Source organism: Xiphophorus couchianus, chromosome 2, assembly GCF_001444195.1.
Source record: "Xiphophorus couchianus chromosome 2, X_couchianus-1.0, whole genome shotgun sequence".
In the NCBI taxonomy this organism is placed as follows: Eukaryota; Metazoa; Chordata; class Actinopteri; order Cyprinodontiformes; family Poeciliidae; genus Xiphophorus; species Xiphophorus couchianus.
In genome coordinates, this window is record NC_040229.1 from 4,467,991 (window position 1) to 4,485,902 (window position 17,912).

At 47.8% G+C, this 17,912-nt stretch overlaps 1 protein-coding gene and 1 long non-coding RNA gene across 4 annotated transcripts; one reads left to right on the forward strand and one right to left on the reverse strand.

Moving 5' to 3' along the window:
* Nucleotides 1-501: 501 nt before the first annotated feature.
* nup93 (nucleoporin 93) lies at nt 502-15,478 on the forward strand. 3 transcript variants are annotated; one of them, XM_028005723.1, is made up of 22 exons: nt 502-657; nt 1,716-1,915; nt 2,066-2,183; nt 3,564-3,626; nt 5,737-5,865; nt 6,398-6,472; nt 7,551-7,643; nt 9,066-9,205; nt 9,279-9,411; nt 9,548-9,705; nt 9,776-9,941; nt 10,017-10,110; nt 12,264-12,455; nt 12,530-12,656; nt 12,734-12,806; nt 13,834-13,878; nt 14,003-14,119; nt 14,208-14,326; nt 14,434-14,551; nt 14,619-14,702; nt 15,075-15,203; nt 15,304-15,478. In XM_028005723.1, the coding sequence occupies exons 2-22, from the start codon at nt 1,737-1,739 to the stop codon at nt 15,412-15,414; spliced, it is 2,463 nt and encodes an 820-aa protein (XP_027861524.1). In that variant the 5' UTR covers nt 502-657; nt 1,716-1,736; the 3' UTR covers nt 15,415-15,478. The 3 variants fall into 3 exon arrangements, with proteins under 3 accessions (XP_027861524.1, XP_027861543.1, XP_027861533.1); XM_028005742.1 differs by having other exon boundaries at nt 15,307-15,478; XM_028005732.1 differs by having other exon boundaries at nt 511-657; nt 1,622-1,915.
* Nucleotides 15,479-15,650: 172 nt separating this feature from the next.
* On the reverse strand, nt 15,651-17,776 carry LOC114137576 (uncharacterized). Its single transcript, XR_003594025.1, has 2 exons — nt 16,556-17,776; nt 15,651-16,457 (listed from the first exon to the last, which is right to left on the reverse strand). It is a non-coding gene; the product is annotated as an uncharacterized LOC114137576 (long non-coding RNA).
* Between the last annotated feature and the right edge of the window lie 136 nt (nt 17,777-17,912).

Here is a 17,912-nt window from a genome sequence, read left to right on the forward strand (position 1 = left end):
TATTTGAGGAAAATAGAGAGGGCATGCAGAAATCGGCAGGCTAATAATAGGGTTTGCAGTAAAATGCATCCCCTGCTAAAATGGAGATATAAATAGTTAAGAGGGATTTTACCTTTTCTACGTAATGACACTTGTTCTCTGAGCTACTTCTGCTGTAAGTTTCATATCAACAGGATAATAGACAGAGGACGCAAATATTGGCAGGCTCAGAAATTAAAATGCATCCCCCCTACATTAATAGACTAGACAGTTAAGGATGATAATGTAATGACGCCAACACCGCAGATGTAGTCCCGCCAAACAGGGTTTATTAGAAATAGGTACAAGCTGCTATTCCTGAGGCTGCAGCTCACGCCTCTAACAAACGGGCACACTCAACTGTTAGCTTCGTTGCTAACTCCCCTCTGAACTCTCCCCCACTTCCGGTCCTGGTACTCCCGGTCCACCGACTCTCGGTATAACATCTCTTTAGAACCAAGAAGAAGAAGAAGTTCTTCCGGTAGGGACTAGCTCTCGACCAATCACAATCAAGCTTCAGAAATACCGGGCGGAAGTTGGATTCCAGTTTCTTCTGAAGGAAACTATTTTCTAACTGAGGATCTTCAGCTGCCGGTGAAGCCCGGAGGAGACCTTTGCTGCCCCCGCTTCTCTGTCCAGGTAAGAAGCTGCTTCATCTTCAGCAGCAACCAGCAAAACAGTTAGCACCACCGTTAGCCTGCTAGCTGACTGTTAGCATGCTAACACGGCTAGCTCTGAATACTTCAAACACGTGATTTTCTAAATGACTAAAGTCAGCAAATAAAGTCTCAATTTGATATTTCTATGTTTTCTTTTGTGAATTGTGCTTTTAACTGACTTCTTAGTTTTTATTTTTAACGCCAAAAGCTATCAGAACAGCTCCATGTGCGCAGAAGCAGATGCGCAGCTTTCATGTTTACATCTCAAAGTTCATTCATTTAACAATCTGCACAATAAATACTTAATGTTGTTGAAAATATGGCAGAAAAGATGAAATGAAGAAAGAATTGATACAAAAATCTGTATTAAGTCTGTTAGTGAGCGAAAGAGAAACAATAATGAGACTGCGTCTTGGTCAGACATGACAAATATTTAACTAGGAGGAAAAACATAATGTGAGAGATGTGGAAGAAAATACAACGTGGAACATATATTGTTGAATTGTGAAGTATATAAATCTGAATAAAATTAAGAGAGACAGATGAAGAACAGAGCAGAAAAACAAAAATTCATTCGTCATGTTTTGTTTTTCAGTTGCCAAGGCAGCATTTTTCTACAAGATATTTAATGCTGAAGCTCCTTGTAAATGGTTAGAAGGACATTATATTTTTTATCAATAAAAACAGAAAATACACGGCATGTTTTATTTTTCAAAGCAAATATTATAGTGAAATTGATACGTCCTAAAACCTTTATCTCGCTCTATATATTTTGACATCTAGCAAAGATAAATAATTTAATTTATTCTAACTGAGCTGAAATGAAATAAAGCGATGTGGTTTCATGCAGTAGATGCTTATTTAGAGATGAAATGTTCATCGAGAGACATGTGGGCTGCCTAAGGAGAGAATACAGAAATGGACATGATTTCTGCTTCTGTCAGGACTGAAAGGATGTTGGAAGCGTTTCATTTTCCCGGCCTGAACCACGTCGGCGTTTATCCTCCATAAATCCGACCTGTGTTTGTGGTTCTGAAGGTCTTCCTCCTCTGTGGAGCCATGGACGCAGAAGGCTTTGGGGAGCTGCTGCAGCAGGCCGAGCAGCTGGCTGCAGAAACCGAAGCTGTGTCTGAGCTGCCGCACGTTGAGAGGAACCTCCAGGAGATCCAGCAGGCTGGAGAGCGGCTCCGGTCCAGAACTCTGACACGGACCTCCCAGGATGCAGCTGACGTTAAAGCGTACGTTATTCATCGCTCCCGGTCAGACCTGGACAGACCCATTTGGCTGTTGGTGGTACTGGAATGCTGTGGTGGGCTGGTCTGCCCTCTAGTGGCCATCAGCAGCCTCTGTGTCTCACGGTGTGTGTGTGTGTGTGTGTTCCTCTTTAGCTCTATCCTGCTTGGGTCCAGAGGCCTGGACATCTTCCACATCTCCCAGAGACTGGAGAGTCTGAGTGCTGCCACCACCTTCGAGCCGCTGGAGCCGGTCAAAGACACCGACATTCAGGTAGAGTCCCAGAGCGCCGGGCCGGGTCCAACTTGCTAATTTCAGAATCCCAGACTTACGCTAGTTCTCTGTAGGGGGCGCAGTAACACCCCCTTTAAATGTCAACTGGACTGCCAGTATGAAACAGAGAGACATGTTTTCATGTTTTCAAGCATTTTCCATTTTAATAATCAGATGGTGGATTTGGCCAGTAAAGGTTGAACTTTGACCCTTCCTCTCTGCAGCCTGATGTTTCTTTCAGCTGATTTCTGCTGGCCTGGAGGCTTTTACAGCCGGCTGACAGGAAGAGAACTCAGCTTCCGTCTGCAGATTGCTGTTAGTTCTGAGGTTGTTGCTGAACTTTGGTAACTTTAGTTGGAGATCTCTCTGCTGTATCTTCCTCCTCCCGCTGCTACCCCATCCTCCCCCATTAGTCCACCCCACCGGGGGCATGTAATGGGGGAGGAAATAATGAAACCCCTTCATTAAATCAATATGACCCTTAAGAGTATAATTAGCCTAATTTCAAAACAGGACGTCGGACGCCATCGACTGAGGGTAAAAATCTGTTTCTGTAATTGCGTTGGGGGGTAATGGCAGGAAGAATGCAGGCTTATGAGGTGAAGGAAGTGAGAGAGTGACAGCTGATGGAGGGTTAATATGTGACAGAGTGAATGGTTCCTCCTGAACCCCCGTCTCAAATCTTACGTGGTTCAGTCCGTTCACCATAAATTCTCCTGCTGCCGTTCTGCCGTCCTCCGTCTCTTCCCTTCTCTTCGGACCGTCTGGACGCCTCAGCATGCGTGAGTCTTCCTCACACTGATGAAGAGTTTTCTCTGTGCTGGGAGGAGGGGGGTCCAGTTCTGGTTCTGGTGAGGGGTGTTGGTCTGGATCAGCTCGGTAGTTTTTCTGTAGTTGCTTCGTCTCTGATGATGACTTGCAGACTGAGCTCAGCTCCATGACTTCCTGTTAGAGTCCGGCCGGTTCTGGTTCTGAGGCCTGGCCTGATTTTGTAACTCTGGTTCGATAAAACATGATGTTTATTTCCTACTATTAATGTTATTATTATTATCATGGAGCATAAATCAGCCTCAGCCCTTGGGTTGAGTTGGGAAGTATTACTGGGTCTGTTGTGGGTACCGGTCGGGTTCTGACGGGTTCAGACCGTACTGATCTGGTCGGCTGCTGCCTTCATCTAGAAAAGATGCCGCTCTATTTGCTTTGCTTCTATTATTCATTCTATTTTATTGGCTTCAGATATATAATCTGCGGTTCGTCCAGTCTATTTGATTTATCTCTGTTTTTCTGTTCTAGCTCTATTCTAGAAGTTCTCTCCATTTCCTCCCGTTTCTGTTCTAGTTTTTATCCGTCTCGTTTCTCAGCCCTTCTGTTTCTCCTCAGGGCTTCCTGAAGAACGAGAGGGACAACGCTCTGCTGGCCGCCATCGAGGAGTCCCGCCGCAGGGTCAGTACACCGCCAGAACCGGGCCAGAGAGGGGATTAGTGGAGGAGAAGTTGCTGGTTTCTCTCGTTGCTGATTTTGATGCTGACCTTTGAACTCGTTCTAGCTGGTTAATGAAGGTGAACTGAAGGTCAAGGGTTTCCAAAGTGAGGCCAATTGTGGAGACTTTTAATGAGAACAGATTTATAACAAATTAAAATCTTCCAGTAGAAAACGTCGACTACAGCACAAAGTATTCAATATCCAGCTTATTGTTATTGCTTTCTGTTCGATTCTGGTCCACCATCCGGCGTCTCAGGGGGGGGAAGCGGTGCAGCACCAACACTGTTTATAGTGGGGATGGTGTGCTGCTGACCTCTACTCGGGACGTTGTGGGCTGGTGGGCAGAGTACTTCGAAGACCTCCTCAATCCCACCAACATGCCTTCCATTGAGGAAGCTGAGCCTGGGGACTCTGGGTTGGGCTCTCCAATCTCTGGGGGCGAGGTCGCCGAGGTGGTTAAAAAGCTCCTCGGTGGCAGGGCCCCGGGGGTGGATGAGATCCACCTGGAGTTCCTTAAGGCTCTGGATGTTGTAGGGTTGTGTTGGTTGACGCGACTCTGCAATATTGCATGGACATCGGGGGCAGTTCCCCTGGATTGGCAGACTGGGGTGGGGGGTTCTCCGGGAGTATGGGGTACCGGGCCCTTTGATACGGGCTGTCAGGTCCCTGTATGACCGGTGTCAGAGTCTGGTCCGCATTGCCGGCAGTAAGTCGGGCTCGTTTCCGGTGAGAGTTGGACTCTGCCTGCCCTTTGTCACCGATTCTGTTCATCACTTTCATGGACAGAATTTCTAGACCAGCCAAGGTGTTGAGGGGATCCGATTTGGTGGCCTTAGGATCTCATCTCTGCTTTTTGCAGACGATGTGGTCCTGTTGGCTTCAACAGGTCGTGATCTGCGGTTCGCAGCCGAGTGTGAAGCGGCCGGGATGAGGATCAGAGCCTCCAAATCCGAGGTCTTGAGCCGGAAAAGGGTAGAGAGCCTTCTCCGGGTCAGGGAGGGTGTCCTGCCCCAAGTGGAGGAGTTCAAGTATTTCAGGATCTTGTTCACGAATGAGGGAAGAAGGGAGCGGGAGATCGACAGGCGGATTGGCGCAGCGTCTGCTGTGAAGCGGGCGCTGTACCCGTCCGTCGTGGTGAAGAGAGAGCTGAGCCAAAAAGCGAAGCTCTCGATTTACCGGTCGATCTAGAATGAGATCGCAGATACAAGCGGCCGAAATGGGTTTTCTCTGCAGGGTGTCTGGGCTCTCCCTTAGAGAGAGAAGCTCAGCCATCCGGGAGGGACTCAGAGTAGAGCCGCTGCTCCTTCACATCGAGAGGAGCATCTGGTCAGGATGCCTCCTGAACGCCTCCGTGGTGAGGAGTTCAGGTCCCACCGGGAGGAGGGGAAAACCCAGGACATGCTGGAAGGACGATGTCTCTCGGCTGGCCTGAGAACGCCTTGGGATTCCCCCGGAGGAGCTGGAACAAGTGGCTGGGGAGGGAAGTCTGGGCCTCCCTTCTAAAGCTGCTACCCCCACGACCCGACCCCGTATAAAGGGAAGAGGATGGATGGATGTTATTGCTTTTAATGAATTTATTAAACTTGGCTATATACTTTTCAGTAAAAGTTACTTAAATTTTGGTTTTATTGCTCAGAATGAACAAAAATTAATGGTATAATCTGCAGTGGAGACATTTAAAAATATGCAAAGTGAGTAATGAGATAAACCTGCAATACCCTCTCTACGTTTTGTAGAGGCTTTGAGGGACGAAAAACAAATCGGAGCATTTAGTTTTTCCTTGTCCCACTTGTTATTCTGGCCTGAGAGTCCTGTAGGACACGCTGCTGAAGGTGCTAACAGGAAGTAGCAGGTGATTAGCCCTTGTCCCGCTGTAGGCGCTAACAGGAAGTAGCAGGTGATTAGCCCGTGTCCCGCTGTAGGCGCTAACAGGAAGTAGCAGGTGATTAGCCCGTGTCCCGCTGTAGGCGCTAACAGGAAGTAGCAGGTGATTAGCCCGTGTCCCGCTGTAGGCGCTAACCTGTCCAGGTGTCCATAATAACGTGACATCTCTACCTCCGTCTGTCCCCAGACCTTCCTGCTGGCTGAGGAGTACCACCGGGAGTCCATGCTGGTCCAGTGGGAGCAGGTGAAGCAGAGGGTGCTGCACACGCTGCTGGGGGCCGGAGAAGACGCGCTGGACTTCAGCCAGGATGTGGAGGTATGGCATGCAGACGCTGCAGCTTCGGTTAACTGAGCGCCGCACGTTTATCATCACCATCGCAGTCCATCAGTATCTGGATGGACGACTGTTTACCTGAACTCTGTGTTACCGATCAGAAATCGAATCATCATCATAACTTCCCCCAAATTATCATGTTTTCCTGAGACTCCCTCCAGAAGTCGATGATCACTTGTGTGATCTTTCCTCCACACTGTTAGCCGTCGCTCTTCCTCCATGCAGCTCGTGTTTTGCCATCCAGACTGGTTCCACTACTTCCATCCTTCTGCCATGAAGGAAAACAGTCAGAGTTATTAGATGGAGTATTTTTGTAACATAATCTGATGGAGCATGCAGCAGCTGGAAACAGCAGGAAGTCAGACAATCTGATCAGAAATGACATGCAGGCAGTTCACTGGAGCGAACCGGAGCTCCAGAGGGCTGGTTCGGGTTAGACATCTGGGTCGGTTCTCCGTGATGTTTTTGTCGGTTCTCCGTGATGTTGCATGTGACTCCTGCTCTTCTGTTGCAGCCCAGCTTTGTGAGCGAGGCGGCAGCTCCGGGCCGCAGCGCCCTGAACAGCGTGGAGGTCGCCTACGGACGCCAGGTGAGTCCATCAGAACCAAACGGAACTTTTGGGTTTCTGCTCCAGAACTTTCTGCTCAGTGTTAATAGAGGTTCTGTAGAAGTTTTGTTATAGTTTAGATCCACACAGCTTGGTGCTAGCAGATGTTCATCATCATCATCATCATCCTGAGAGCCGCCAGGAGCTCAGAAATGGTGTAGGCTTTTATTTTGAAGGTGGCTATCGCTGGAGTCCTAAGAAACACATGGCTCCAAAATTAGCATAAAAAAAATAAAATGTACTGTTCATTTATTAATCGAAATGGCCTGTTTTTGCACAATGCTTTAAAATTTTGTTTTTTAAAGTTTGAACTTTTAGAAAATCGATATTTATTTTCTGCTAGTTCTCGTTGAGTTTATCAGCCGCCCAGCGCTCTGCGTACCTGGAGCCACTTCTGTTTTACCAAAACCAATTCATAATGTTACCAGAATAACGTCGTCATATCACCGCAATAAATTCATAATGGTAACGGAATACATGTGTAGTTTTATGAGAACTCCAACACAAACAATCAGAAATTAAAATGAGGGATGTTGGACATCTTGTGAAGTTATATTTGATCAGTTTTCCAGCCAGTTTGTAAGAACCAGATGGACGGAACTGCTCAGGTCTTAGTAACTAGTTTGAAGCTTTGCTCTCATTAAAACGACTTTTATCTCATGACTTAAAGATGTTGTTCTGGTAAAAGTGCGTCTATATTCTCCTCTGGAATGAAATGAGCCTCTGGAGGAAACAGCCCAAACTAACGAGCTAATAGTTGGTGGCGTTGCCATGGCAGCCGTGTTAAAGCAGCTGGCCCGCCTTTTGACTGAAACCGGGTCGCACGAAGCCGGGAGCGGGCTGATCGATCGAATGTATTGATCGATCGGGCAGCGGACGCTTCCTGTTCCGATCCGCTGGGTGACGCAGGACTTCATCAGAAGATGTGTCGCCACATCGCATGCAGCGTCGTCTGCCTCATCTTCATCGTCCTGTTTGAAGACCTCTTCAACATTTTGATTCTCCTGCTGCTGTTTCTCACCGTCAATCATTTCAGCCGGCCATAACGTTTCGCTTTCAGATCTACGTTTTCAACGAGAAGATCGTCAGCGGACACATCCAGCCCAGCCTGGGGGATCTGTGCGCTGCCGCCGCCACCACCATGGACGACAAGGTAGGGCCACATCCTCCTCTTCCTGTTCACTCTCCCTAACCTTTGACCTTTAGTTCATGCAAGCTTTCTATATTTAAACCATAAATGTTTCAGTTGGTTTATTATTGGGCCAAAACAATCAGGACAGCAGTTATTGATATAAAATGTTTTTTGGCTATGTGATAAATCCGGAGCTCAGACTGAAACTGAAGTGCCAATAACCTGGATAACTTTACAATCCATACAGCGACAGAGATCCGACACAGAGTTTCCCCCAGAGGACCTGCTCAGCCCGGCGGTCGGGGCGCCGAGGGGTCCGCCATGTCATGAGTATTAAAAGATGTTAAGTAGACAGGAAATGTAAAAATATTACTGGGTAATTATATGTTATGGGAAAACATTGTCAGTGAAACTATTTAAACCCACAACTAGTCTTAAAAAAATACAATTAAGATAAATATCAATTATTTGCACATCTGTTTAATCCAAGTTAAGTCAGCGGCTCTTTAGCAGCTCTAACATTTCTGTCTGTTGAGTTTTTAACAAGAGACACAGAAACTGTTTTGGTTGCTCCAGTTTATGGGACGAGTTTCTCAGATCTCCGCGCGGCTGGACGCATTAACTCTGTCTGACTAAGTGGACAAAACATTTGGTATGATTTGATGCATCGTGTAAATGGAAAAATAATAATAAAATAATATAAAACCAGCGTGAAGCGTGACTACGAGGCGAAAACTCCTCACCGGCTGAACCTGCATGATGAGGTTAGCGCCGGTTAGTTAACCGCTAACCAACCGGGACACACACATGAACTTTACAGGGCAGACAGCGCCACACGCTGGGCAGCGAGTTGAGATGGAAAAGCCGTGCAAATTTCTTTGTCTACAATTATAAATCATTCTCACCTCTCGCTCAACGCTCCTCTGAAAGCCACTACAAGTTATTCCTAAGGTTCACGTAGAGCTGCACAACCAGAGCTAACACGGTGGGTTTACACTCCTAACTTGATCAAAAACTCTGGAAAGAATCATAATTCCTCACAGGGGGTAAATATCCATACAGGTCAGCCTGAGTCCAGTTAGAGTGAAAGGAGGAGCGCGATCCGCGCTGAGGTAAACTTTAGAGATGAAGCAGCAGCAGCGCGGGAGGCGCCAGCGGAGTGAATGGTCCTGCTTTAAATGCATAAACTATAAAACTATGTTCTATACACATATCTTTTAGGAATTAATCCGGTCCGCCACTGAAACACTCACAGCAACAGAGACGTTTGCAATACAGATTAAATTGAAAATGTAATTTTCCTAATAACAAAAACAAGCAACAATTGGCCTGGTGGGGGGCGAGTAAAGCATGGCGGGCTGCCAGGCTTATAATACGCTGGGGAAAACCTGCTAAAACAGCAGATGTTTGTCTCTGAGCAGTATTTGTGGCTGGTTCCTGCAGAACGTGTCGGACCTCTGGCTGATGGTCAAGCAGATGGCCGACGTGCTGCTGGTTCCGGCCAGAGACACGCTGAAAAGTCGCACCGCCGTGGAGATGCAGATGGCCTTCATACGGCAGGCGCTCGGCTTCCTGGAGAACCGGTACCGACCCGGAAACGCTTACGCATCCGGTTCTGATCTTTGGTCTCAGCTGAGCGCTTCTCCTGGTCTGCAGGTACAAGAGCTTCACCATGGGAACCGTGTTCGGCAACCTGCATCAGGCACAGCTGGGCGGTGTGCCCGGCACCTACCAGCTGGTCCGAAGCTTCCTCAACATCAAGCTGCCAGGGCCGCTGCCGGGCATGCAGGTATACACACACACACACACACACACAGGGGGGGAGCGACGCCACAGTTCGCCCCAGAAAATATTCTGCCAGCAGGAAGTGGTAAAGAAAACAGTGACAGTGCGTTCAGCTGATGGCTCTGTGTCACTTCCTGCAGGACGGCGAGGTGGAGGGCCAGCCGGTCTGGGCCATCATCTACTACTGCCTGCGTTGCGGCGACATGAACGCCGCCATGACGGTGGTGAGCCGGGCGCAGCATCAGCTGGGAGACTTCAAGTCCTGGTTCCAGGAGTACATGAGCAGCCCAGACAAACGGTAGGACCCGGTCCAGGAGGTCGCTTTGGACCCGGACATGAAGCTGACCTTTCACCTCTCCCGCTCTCAGCCTGTCTCCAGCGTCAGAGAACAAGCTCCGCCTCCACTACCGCAGAGTTCTGAGGAACAGCGCCGACCCTTACAAGCGGGCCGTCTACTGCCTGATCGGCAAGTGCGACGTCAACGACAGCCACGGGGAGGTGGCGGACAAGACGGACGACTACCTGTGGCTGAAGGTGGCGCTGTGGTCCCAAGGGGGAGGAGGGGTGGAGTGGCTCTTCTTCTCTAACGCCTCTGTGCTTCTCCTGCAGTTGAACCAGGTCTGCTTCGACGATGACAGCAGCAGCTCTCCTCAGGACCGGCTGACGCTGCCGCAGCTGCAGAAGCAGCTGCTGGAAGACTACGGTACACACCTTCATCCCTCGCTAACGCTGCTCTATTCTCTACGGTGAATCAATTTACAGTAAATCCGTAGGAAAAGACCAGAGGAGCTGCTCTGAGGTCACCGGGAGGAAGACTGTTCTGCTATCTTCATCATCTTCCTGACTCTAATCTTCGCCATCATCATAAAGATGGCCGCTGTAATAGTTCAGCTGTTTGTCTGCTGCTGGAAACTTTTCCATAAAATCCGACTAGAAGCCCAGGAACTTAGACTTAGACTGACTTTATTGTCATTTTGCATGCACAGGCTGTATACAGAATGAAATTTCGTTCCATACGGCTCAGGATAATGTTTGAGGTTCCAATGTTGTGAGGTTACTCCAGAGTAAAATACAATACAGTATAAAATATGAATATAAATCTAAATATAAAATATAAAATGCAGGAATGACAGTAAAATAGAAGTTATTTAGCTCTGTACATGTGCAAGGTATAAAGTGGAGACCAGATTTTAAGTGCAGTCCAGTTAAGAGTTCAGCAGTCTGATGGCAAGTGGGAAAAAACTGTTTCAGAACCTGGTGGACCTGCACCGGATTCTGCAGAACCTCTTTCCAGAGGGCAGCAGGGAGAACAGTCCATGGTGGGGGTGTGAGGGGTCACTGACGATGTTTCGGCCTCAGGACACGCAGCGCTGGGATGAAATGTCCTGAATGGAGGGAAGGGGGGCCCCGATGATCCTCTCTGCTGTCCGCAGAGAGGATCTTCTTCACTCCTCTCCCATCCTGTCGGCTCTCTGCTGCTTCATCACTTCTGATTGGCTGCCTCCTCATCCTCTCCTGCACACTTTCACCCTTCAGGCGTTCTGTCCTGTAAAGCTCTCCTTTTGCTCTCCATGTGTTCTTTGTCATCTGTTGTTAGCCTTCTCTCTCTCCCTGTCTCTCTCTCTCCCTCCTTCGTCCTCCTGCCATGCGATGCTGCGTTTAGAGCTGAAATGCTGCGAGTGAGCGATACGGCGGCGAAGCACTGCGCCCTGCTTGGCTCCTCAGACTCTCAGCCAACAAGAGGATTCAAATATTTCTAATTAAAACGTCAAGCCGATGAGCCTCAGCTCAGCGTTTCTAGTTTCTTCTGAAGGAGTTGATGAGGCGTTCAGGGCCCGCAGGAAACTACAGCTATCAATATTTATGAAGCCATGTTCTGGTGACCTCTGACACCTCAGACAGGATTTTCTGCTTTCCACATGGAGGACTCCTTTTTTCCTCTCAGGCACATCCCAGAATGACCTCTGACCTTTGTCTCTGGACTTACGACAGAGTTGTCTTGCAGACCACAGTCTTGGAACTTTGGGTTCTGACTCCATATTTACTGTTGATGATCTTTTAGAATGATGATTCTCTCTTTTATTCAGTATTTAATTATTGCATTTAGCATAAATCTAGCCTGGTCGTTCTTGATTCTCATCTGCCTTTGGTGCTCAGTCAGGGATTTCTCCCATTGACCTGGATTCCTCCAGTAGATTTTCAATCAGGCCAATCTGCAAACAGAAGAAGTTGTGAATGATGAAGTTGATTTCTGATTTCTTTGGCAGCAGAGGAAGTGAACGTGTTTTCCTTCCAGATATGGAACAGTTAAAGTCAGAATGTTTCAGACATTTTATTGCTGGCAAAGATGTTCAGTTCAGCTCTTCTCTCTTTGCAGTGGGGGACTGCTCTTTACCCGTTAGCTTTGTAATGTAGCTTCCTTCATGGTGGAGCCGTAGAAGCCGAGGGTCCAGCCTGTTTGGACGAAGAGTTTTTACCTCAGACCTCCTGATTTCAGTGGCCAGGAGTTTTCTGTGTTTTCAGTTTCATGGCTTCTTTGGTTTCTGGTCACAAACTTTTCCATTTCCTGTTTGCAGCTTGATGAATTTGAGAACATGGCAAGCGTCATTTCTTAACTTATTTAATGATTGAAAAACAGATTTTATTATAAATGATATGAAGGTTTAATTCCGTCCGTCTGTCGTTGGGATGTTGTTGCTCTGACCTCAGGAGGAAACGTTTCCTCTGAGCAGCCTGAAGCTTGTAGAGGTTGTCGGTTCAGCTCCAGCTCTCTGGTTTAAGATGAAGTTTATTTTTATCCTGGATGATCTTATCCCTACGCTGACGTCTCCACCTCCCCGTCTTCTCGTCCAATAGGAGAGTCCCATTTCTCGGCCAGCCAGCAGCCCTTCCTGTACTTCCAGGTGTTGTTCCTGACGGCTCAGTTCGAGGCAGCCGTGGCCTTCCTGTTTCGGGTGGAGCGGCTGCGCAGCCACGCCGTGCACGTTGCCCTGGTGTTGTACGAGCTGCGGCTGCTGCTGAAGTCGTCGGGTCAGAGCGCCCAGCTGCGTGAGTGGTTTTCCTGCTACTGCAGCGATCCGCGCTGCGGAGAACGTGGTCACAGCGTCTCCGTGTCCCTGCAGTGAGCCAGGAGCCTGGAGACCCGCCCATGGTCCGCCGCCTCAACTTCATCCGCCTGTTGATGCTCTACACGCGCAAGTTTGAGTCCACCGACCCGCGGGAGGCCCTGCAGTACTTCTACTTCCTGCGGTACGTCCTCCATCTGGCCTCTGCTGCTGGGCGAGTCTCTGTCTCTAACCGCTGCTGCCTGTCTGTCTGTCCTGCAGCAACGAGAAGGACAGCCAGGGGGAAAACATGTTCATGCGCTGCGTCAGCGAGCTGGTCATCGAGAGTCGAGAGGTGAGCGACTCGGATCAGGAAGCTCCGGGAATTTTTCCGTCCTGAGGTTTGCTTCAGGATCTGCTACTGACAACACAGAACCAAAGCAGTTTTTATTTGACAAAATCACTCAAACTCATCAGCAGGACTAGACCATATGGCTGAAAAAAGAATCACAATATCATCGTTTGATATCAATTGATATTGACCATTGATTAGTTTTGTTTTGAATATCTGAATTTCTGCCAAACTGCTGGTCTGGTCTTTCAGTTTATCCAGTTTTCATTCCTGCTGAGTTTTATTTTTAAGCAGTTTTGAAGCACGATGGTGAAACCTGAAGCTGCTGCTGTGCAGGTAGCTTAACAGGTTGTTGCTTGGCAACCACAGGGCCAGAGAGTTAGCTGATGCTACCAGCTAGCTTAGCTTGCTGTGCGGCTGAGCAGCTAAAGCCTTTCCTCTGCCTACATCTCCCAGAATGCTGTGTGGTTCTGGATCAGAGTTCAGTAAAATGATTGAACATTCGATCAGGTATTATCTGTCAATATTGATCACATGTCCATCTTGAAATATATTATCGATTTATTGTCCAGCTTTATTTTTGAGTACATTTTGAAAATGTTGCTAACCCGACCCCTAGAGGAGGATGGAGGCATTACCAATCGATCCCAGAACAGGCGGACCAGCCGATTGCTGACAGACACTAAAACTGACACAAACATTAATACATGAAAAATAACTTGTATAAACTAAGATGAATCAACATATAACAGCTGTATAAAGTCTTTTAGTTCCGTGCTGGGTATAATAATAATAATAATATCAGTATCTGCAGAAACAGCTATTTTTAGACGCTGTTGTTGTTTTTCTGTTGAGGCAGCTGCTGCTGAATGGATCTCATAAAGTAACTTGCAATCTAACATTGTTACTTTACTGATTACTTGATATTACAAGTAACTTTTTTAAGGAGTAAATCAGGCAGCGATCACTGCTCCTCATATGTGACTGAAATGTTTCTGTGAGGTTCTGGTCTTTGTGTTTCTTCCTGCAGTTCGACATGCTGCTAGGAAAGCTGGAGAAAGATGGCAGCAGGAAGGTAAGATGTCCTCCTCTTCCTCACCGTCAGGCTGCTGAAGCTCTGCCGCTTCCTGACGATGTTGAGACGGTTCCGACCCGTTTAGCCTGAGCTGCAGGTTCTGACTGCGTGCTCTCCTCTTCAGCCCGGGATCATCGATAAGTTTGCAGGCGACACCAGAACCATTATCAGCAAAGTGGCTCTGGAGGCCGAGAACAAGGGTCTGTTTGAGGAGGCTGTGAGGCTGTACGAGCTGGCCAAGGTGAGCAGAACCTCAGAACAGCAGAACCTGTTTGTATCGGGTCCATCTGGACCTGCTGACGTGGTTCTGCTGACTGTACGCCTTGCAGAACCCAGATAAGGTTTTGGAGCTGATGAACAGGTTGCTGAGTCCAGTCATCGCTCAGGTCAGCGCTCCGCAGTCCAACAAGGAGAGGCTGAAGAACACGGCCGTGGTGATCGCCGAGAGGTAACCATGGCAACACTCGCATCATGATGCCGACATCTGATCTGAAACCGACGCTAACGTCCAAGGCATCGGTTTGACTCTTGACCCTGGTTCTGCTCCCTGTGCAGGTATCGCTCTCAGGGCACAGCTGCTGAGAAGTCCATCAGCAGCACCTTTTACCTGCTGCTGGACCTCATGACCTTCTTCGACGAGTACCACGCGGGTCACGTGGACCGAGCCTACGACGTGAGTGAAATGACCTCTGACCCCAGAGGCTGCTGCCAGTGTTGACTGTCCATCTGTCTGCCTGCAGGTGATGGAGCGCCTGAAGCTGCTTCCTCTTAGCCAGGACAGCGTGGAAGAACGAGTGGCGGCCTTCAGGAACTTCAGCGATGAGGTGGGAGGGGCTTATTTCTGGCTCCGCCCACTGATTAATCCAGGGTAGAGGTTGAGTTCCTCCACAGCAGAGGCAGGCCAACAGGGGGCGACAGACAATCTGTCTCAGAATCATGGCGGATGACTTCGATGTTCTGACCCGGTGGTTGGTCGGTTCTACCGATTTAAATGATTTTATAGTTTAATCCTCCAGCTGGTGGGTTGACTTCAACCCCCTGAAACTAAACACTTCATGTTTCTAAAGTTCAAACACCAAATCTGCCGACTCGGTTCCATCTTGGCTGAACAGATTTTATTCTTCCTGTCCATCAGTAAACAGTTTGACCTTTGAACTGTCCCAGGTCAGTAAACAGTTTGACCTTTCTGACCTCAGGTGCGTCACAACCTGTCTGAAGTTCTGCTGGCCACCATGAACATCCTGTTCACCCAGTACAAACGCCTGAAGGGGGCGCCAGCGGGAACACCGGGCCGCTCGCCCAGATCCGCAGAGGACCGAGGCACGGTGAGAGGAAATGCCGCCGACGCTTTCAGAATAAAAGCTTATTTGGTGCCAGCAAACATTAACAGCTGAAATTGATCCGATTGGTCGGTTGGTCAAACAGCAGCTGCGCCTTCAGGCCCGAGCGCTCATCACCTTCGCCGGGACGATTCCCTACAACATGGCCGGGGACACCAACGCCAGGCTGGTCCAGATGGAGCTGCTAATGAACTGACCCGGCAGAACCAGGACCAGAACCACAACCAGAACCAGACAGGACCAGATACAGAACCAGAACCTCCCCACCTTCTGTTTTCTGATGTCTCATTTTTTCCACTTCCTGTCAGGTCTTTTTCTTTTTGTTTGTACCTTCAAAATAAAAGCTTTTCAGTAGTCCGTGTTTTGTTGGTCACTTTCCTCATGTTTGCTGCTGTTTGTCCTCCATAACTAAAACATCTTTCTGCCTCAGGCTGATGTAGAAAATTCATTTATTCCAGTTTTTCAACAGAAAAAGTTTCAGTCCAGATGGAGCAAAAATATTTCAGAAGTTTATTTTACGGCTTCCAGCAATTAAAACCCCGAATCCAGTTTATAGTTACAATAATCATAAAGAATGATAAAGCGGGCCTGTTCAGTTATCTCCATATTCATTTTTGCATCCAAGTGTATTAATGGAAAGTTGAGTGGTAGAAAAAAGTGGTAGGTGCTCAACCAGCAGGATGCGTTCAGGGCTGCGGGTCAGAAATGATTTAGTGTAAATGAATGCGTCGTGTTCCAGATGTTGATCTTTATTTCCTTCGTCTAAAAAGTTTTTTTGACTCAAAAAATCTGTTCTAAATGTGCAGAAGGGGACGCTGGTTCTGTTGGACTGTCTCCATGGAGATGAAACACCCTGACCCTTAATCATCCTCTGACCCAATCCACTTCCGACAGGAAGTCTCTGATCGCAGATGTAAAAACAACACGGCTTGAGCTTAAAGACCATCTCATCAACTGGTTTCTAATTAAATCAGATTTTAGTCATTTTTCTGGATTCAAGCAGCAGATTTAGATCTGCTCGCTGATTGGCTGATAATTTAAAAAACTGTTCAGTGTCGGACGAATCATTTGTCAGCATTTCCTGAAAAAGGAAGAAAAACCTTCAGATCATCATTTCACTCTTCGTGGTTTTGTTTTTGACAGTAAATCATCCAGAATGTCTGAGGGCAAGTTGCTGCAGGCGCGGTGATCTGCGGCGTGTTGCCTGTTGGCAGATGGTTGCCGGTTCCGGTTCGGGGCCTGAGGGAAGCAAAGGCAGAAATATTTCATGAACAATCAGATCAGAAATCATTTCAACAGGAAGCAGAACCGTTGGATCCATCAGAACCCGTCCAGACCTTCGTCCTCATCATCCTCCCTGCAGTTCTGTCTGCTGCAGGCGCATCGGAACCGGACCGACAGCCGAACCTCCTCTCTGACGTGCTGCTGCAGCTGGTGTTGTGAATCAGGCCGATGGCAGCGCTGCCAGAATCCGGCCATTTCTCAACACCAGGGCGGCCGCGCATCACTCACCACGTCACCGAGGGGCTCAACACGCGGCTCGGGGGCCACACGCGGCCGCCGTCCAGTCGGCTGGTCAAACCTGAAAGTTTTCTCCACTTTTTGTTTGTGTGTTTTTTTTAAGGTTCCTGGTGAACATGACGTTTTTTCTGAAAATGTTTTCATGCAAACCCATGAAGACCCGACGTGTTGTAATAACAGAACCTGGCCAGCATGAGGCGCTCTAACAATGAAACTCTCCAGGAACAGAGGAGGTGACTGGGTTCGTGGTTCGGTTCTGGTCAGAGGGAGAAATTACGTCATAATATTTAGCTATCAAATTAAATATTTAAATTCCTAACTAAATACTTAATTTCAATATTCAGTTTGTACAGTAAAGCTGGCGAATGTTGGAACTCTGATATTTATTCATGTATGAACAATATGGTGAAAATTAACAGCCTCATTTTTCTTTATGAAAGGTTAAAGAAAGAAAATTATTGCTGTTCATTTTTTACTGTGTCACTTTAGAAAAGGTGCCCAGAAATCCACCAAGTTACAACCGAACTTCTGGTTCTGGTTAACTGGATCGGTTTAGACCGCAGCTCCGCCCAGTACCAGCAGATGGTTCTGGTTCTGACCCAGATAGCAGATGGCTCTGGTTCTGTCCTGTGGCTGTTGGCTGGTTTTAATATTTCTGACCCACTTTAGTCTCTTCCCTGCAGATTTCCTGTCTGACCTGAAAACAACGTTTCCATTAATCTGAGCTTTGACTACACCACTCTCACTGAGGTCAGAAACTTTGAAGCTCATCTAGATTAGTTGAACATATCGTAAAAAAAAAATCAGAAATAAACTCAACTTATGATTTATTTTTAATATTTGACTGATTAGAGGAAAATTATTGTTATGAATTCTGTCTTCCCTCCATCTCTTTTATCTGCTTACACACACCCTGCAGCTTACATAGCCATGTTTATGTGAGACTGCCGGCAGTCATATGTAAACAGCCTGAAACGGATTAGACTGAACCTGATTGGAGCCTTTAGGGAGGAACAGACTGCAGAGAGGAATAAAACGCTAAACTCTCCAGTCTTTGCCTCACCTGGTTCCGTCCATCAGCTCAGTGGGCCGGTGCTGGACGGTGCATGTCACTCTGGTTCTGACCCGTCTGGATGACATGTATGGCTTGTAACATGTGATCATTTTTTAGCA

Coding starts and splice junctions, on each gene's coding strand:
- nup93 (XM_028005723.1), top strand. CDS start 1,737: ATGGACGCAGAAGGCTTTGGGGAGCTGCTGCAGCAGGCCGAGCAGCTG. Junction 12,807..13,833: donor TGGTCATCGAGAGTCGAGAG/GTGAGCGACTCG, acceptor TTCTTCCTGCAG/TTCGACATGCTGCTAGGAAA. Junction 14,327..14,433: donor GCCGTGGTGATCGCCGAGAG/GTAACCATGGCA, acceptor CTCCCTGTGCAG/GTATCGCTCTCAGGGCACAG.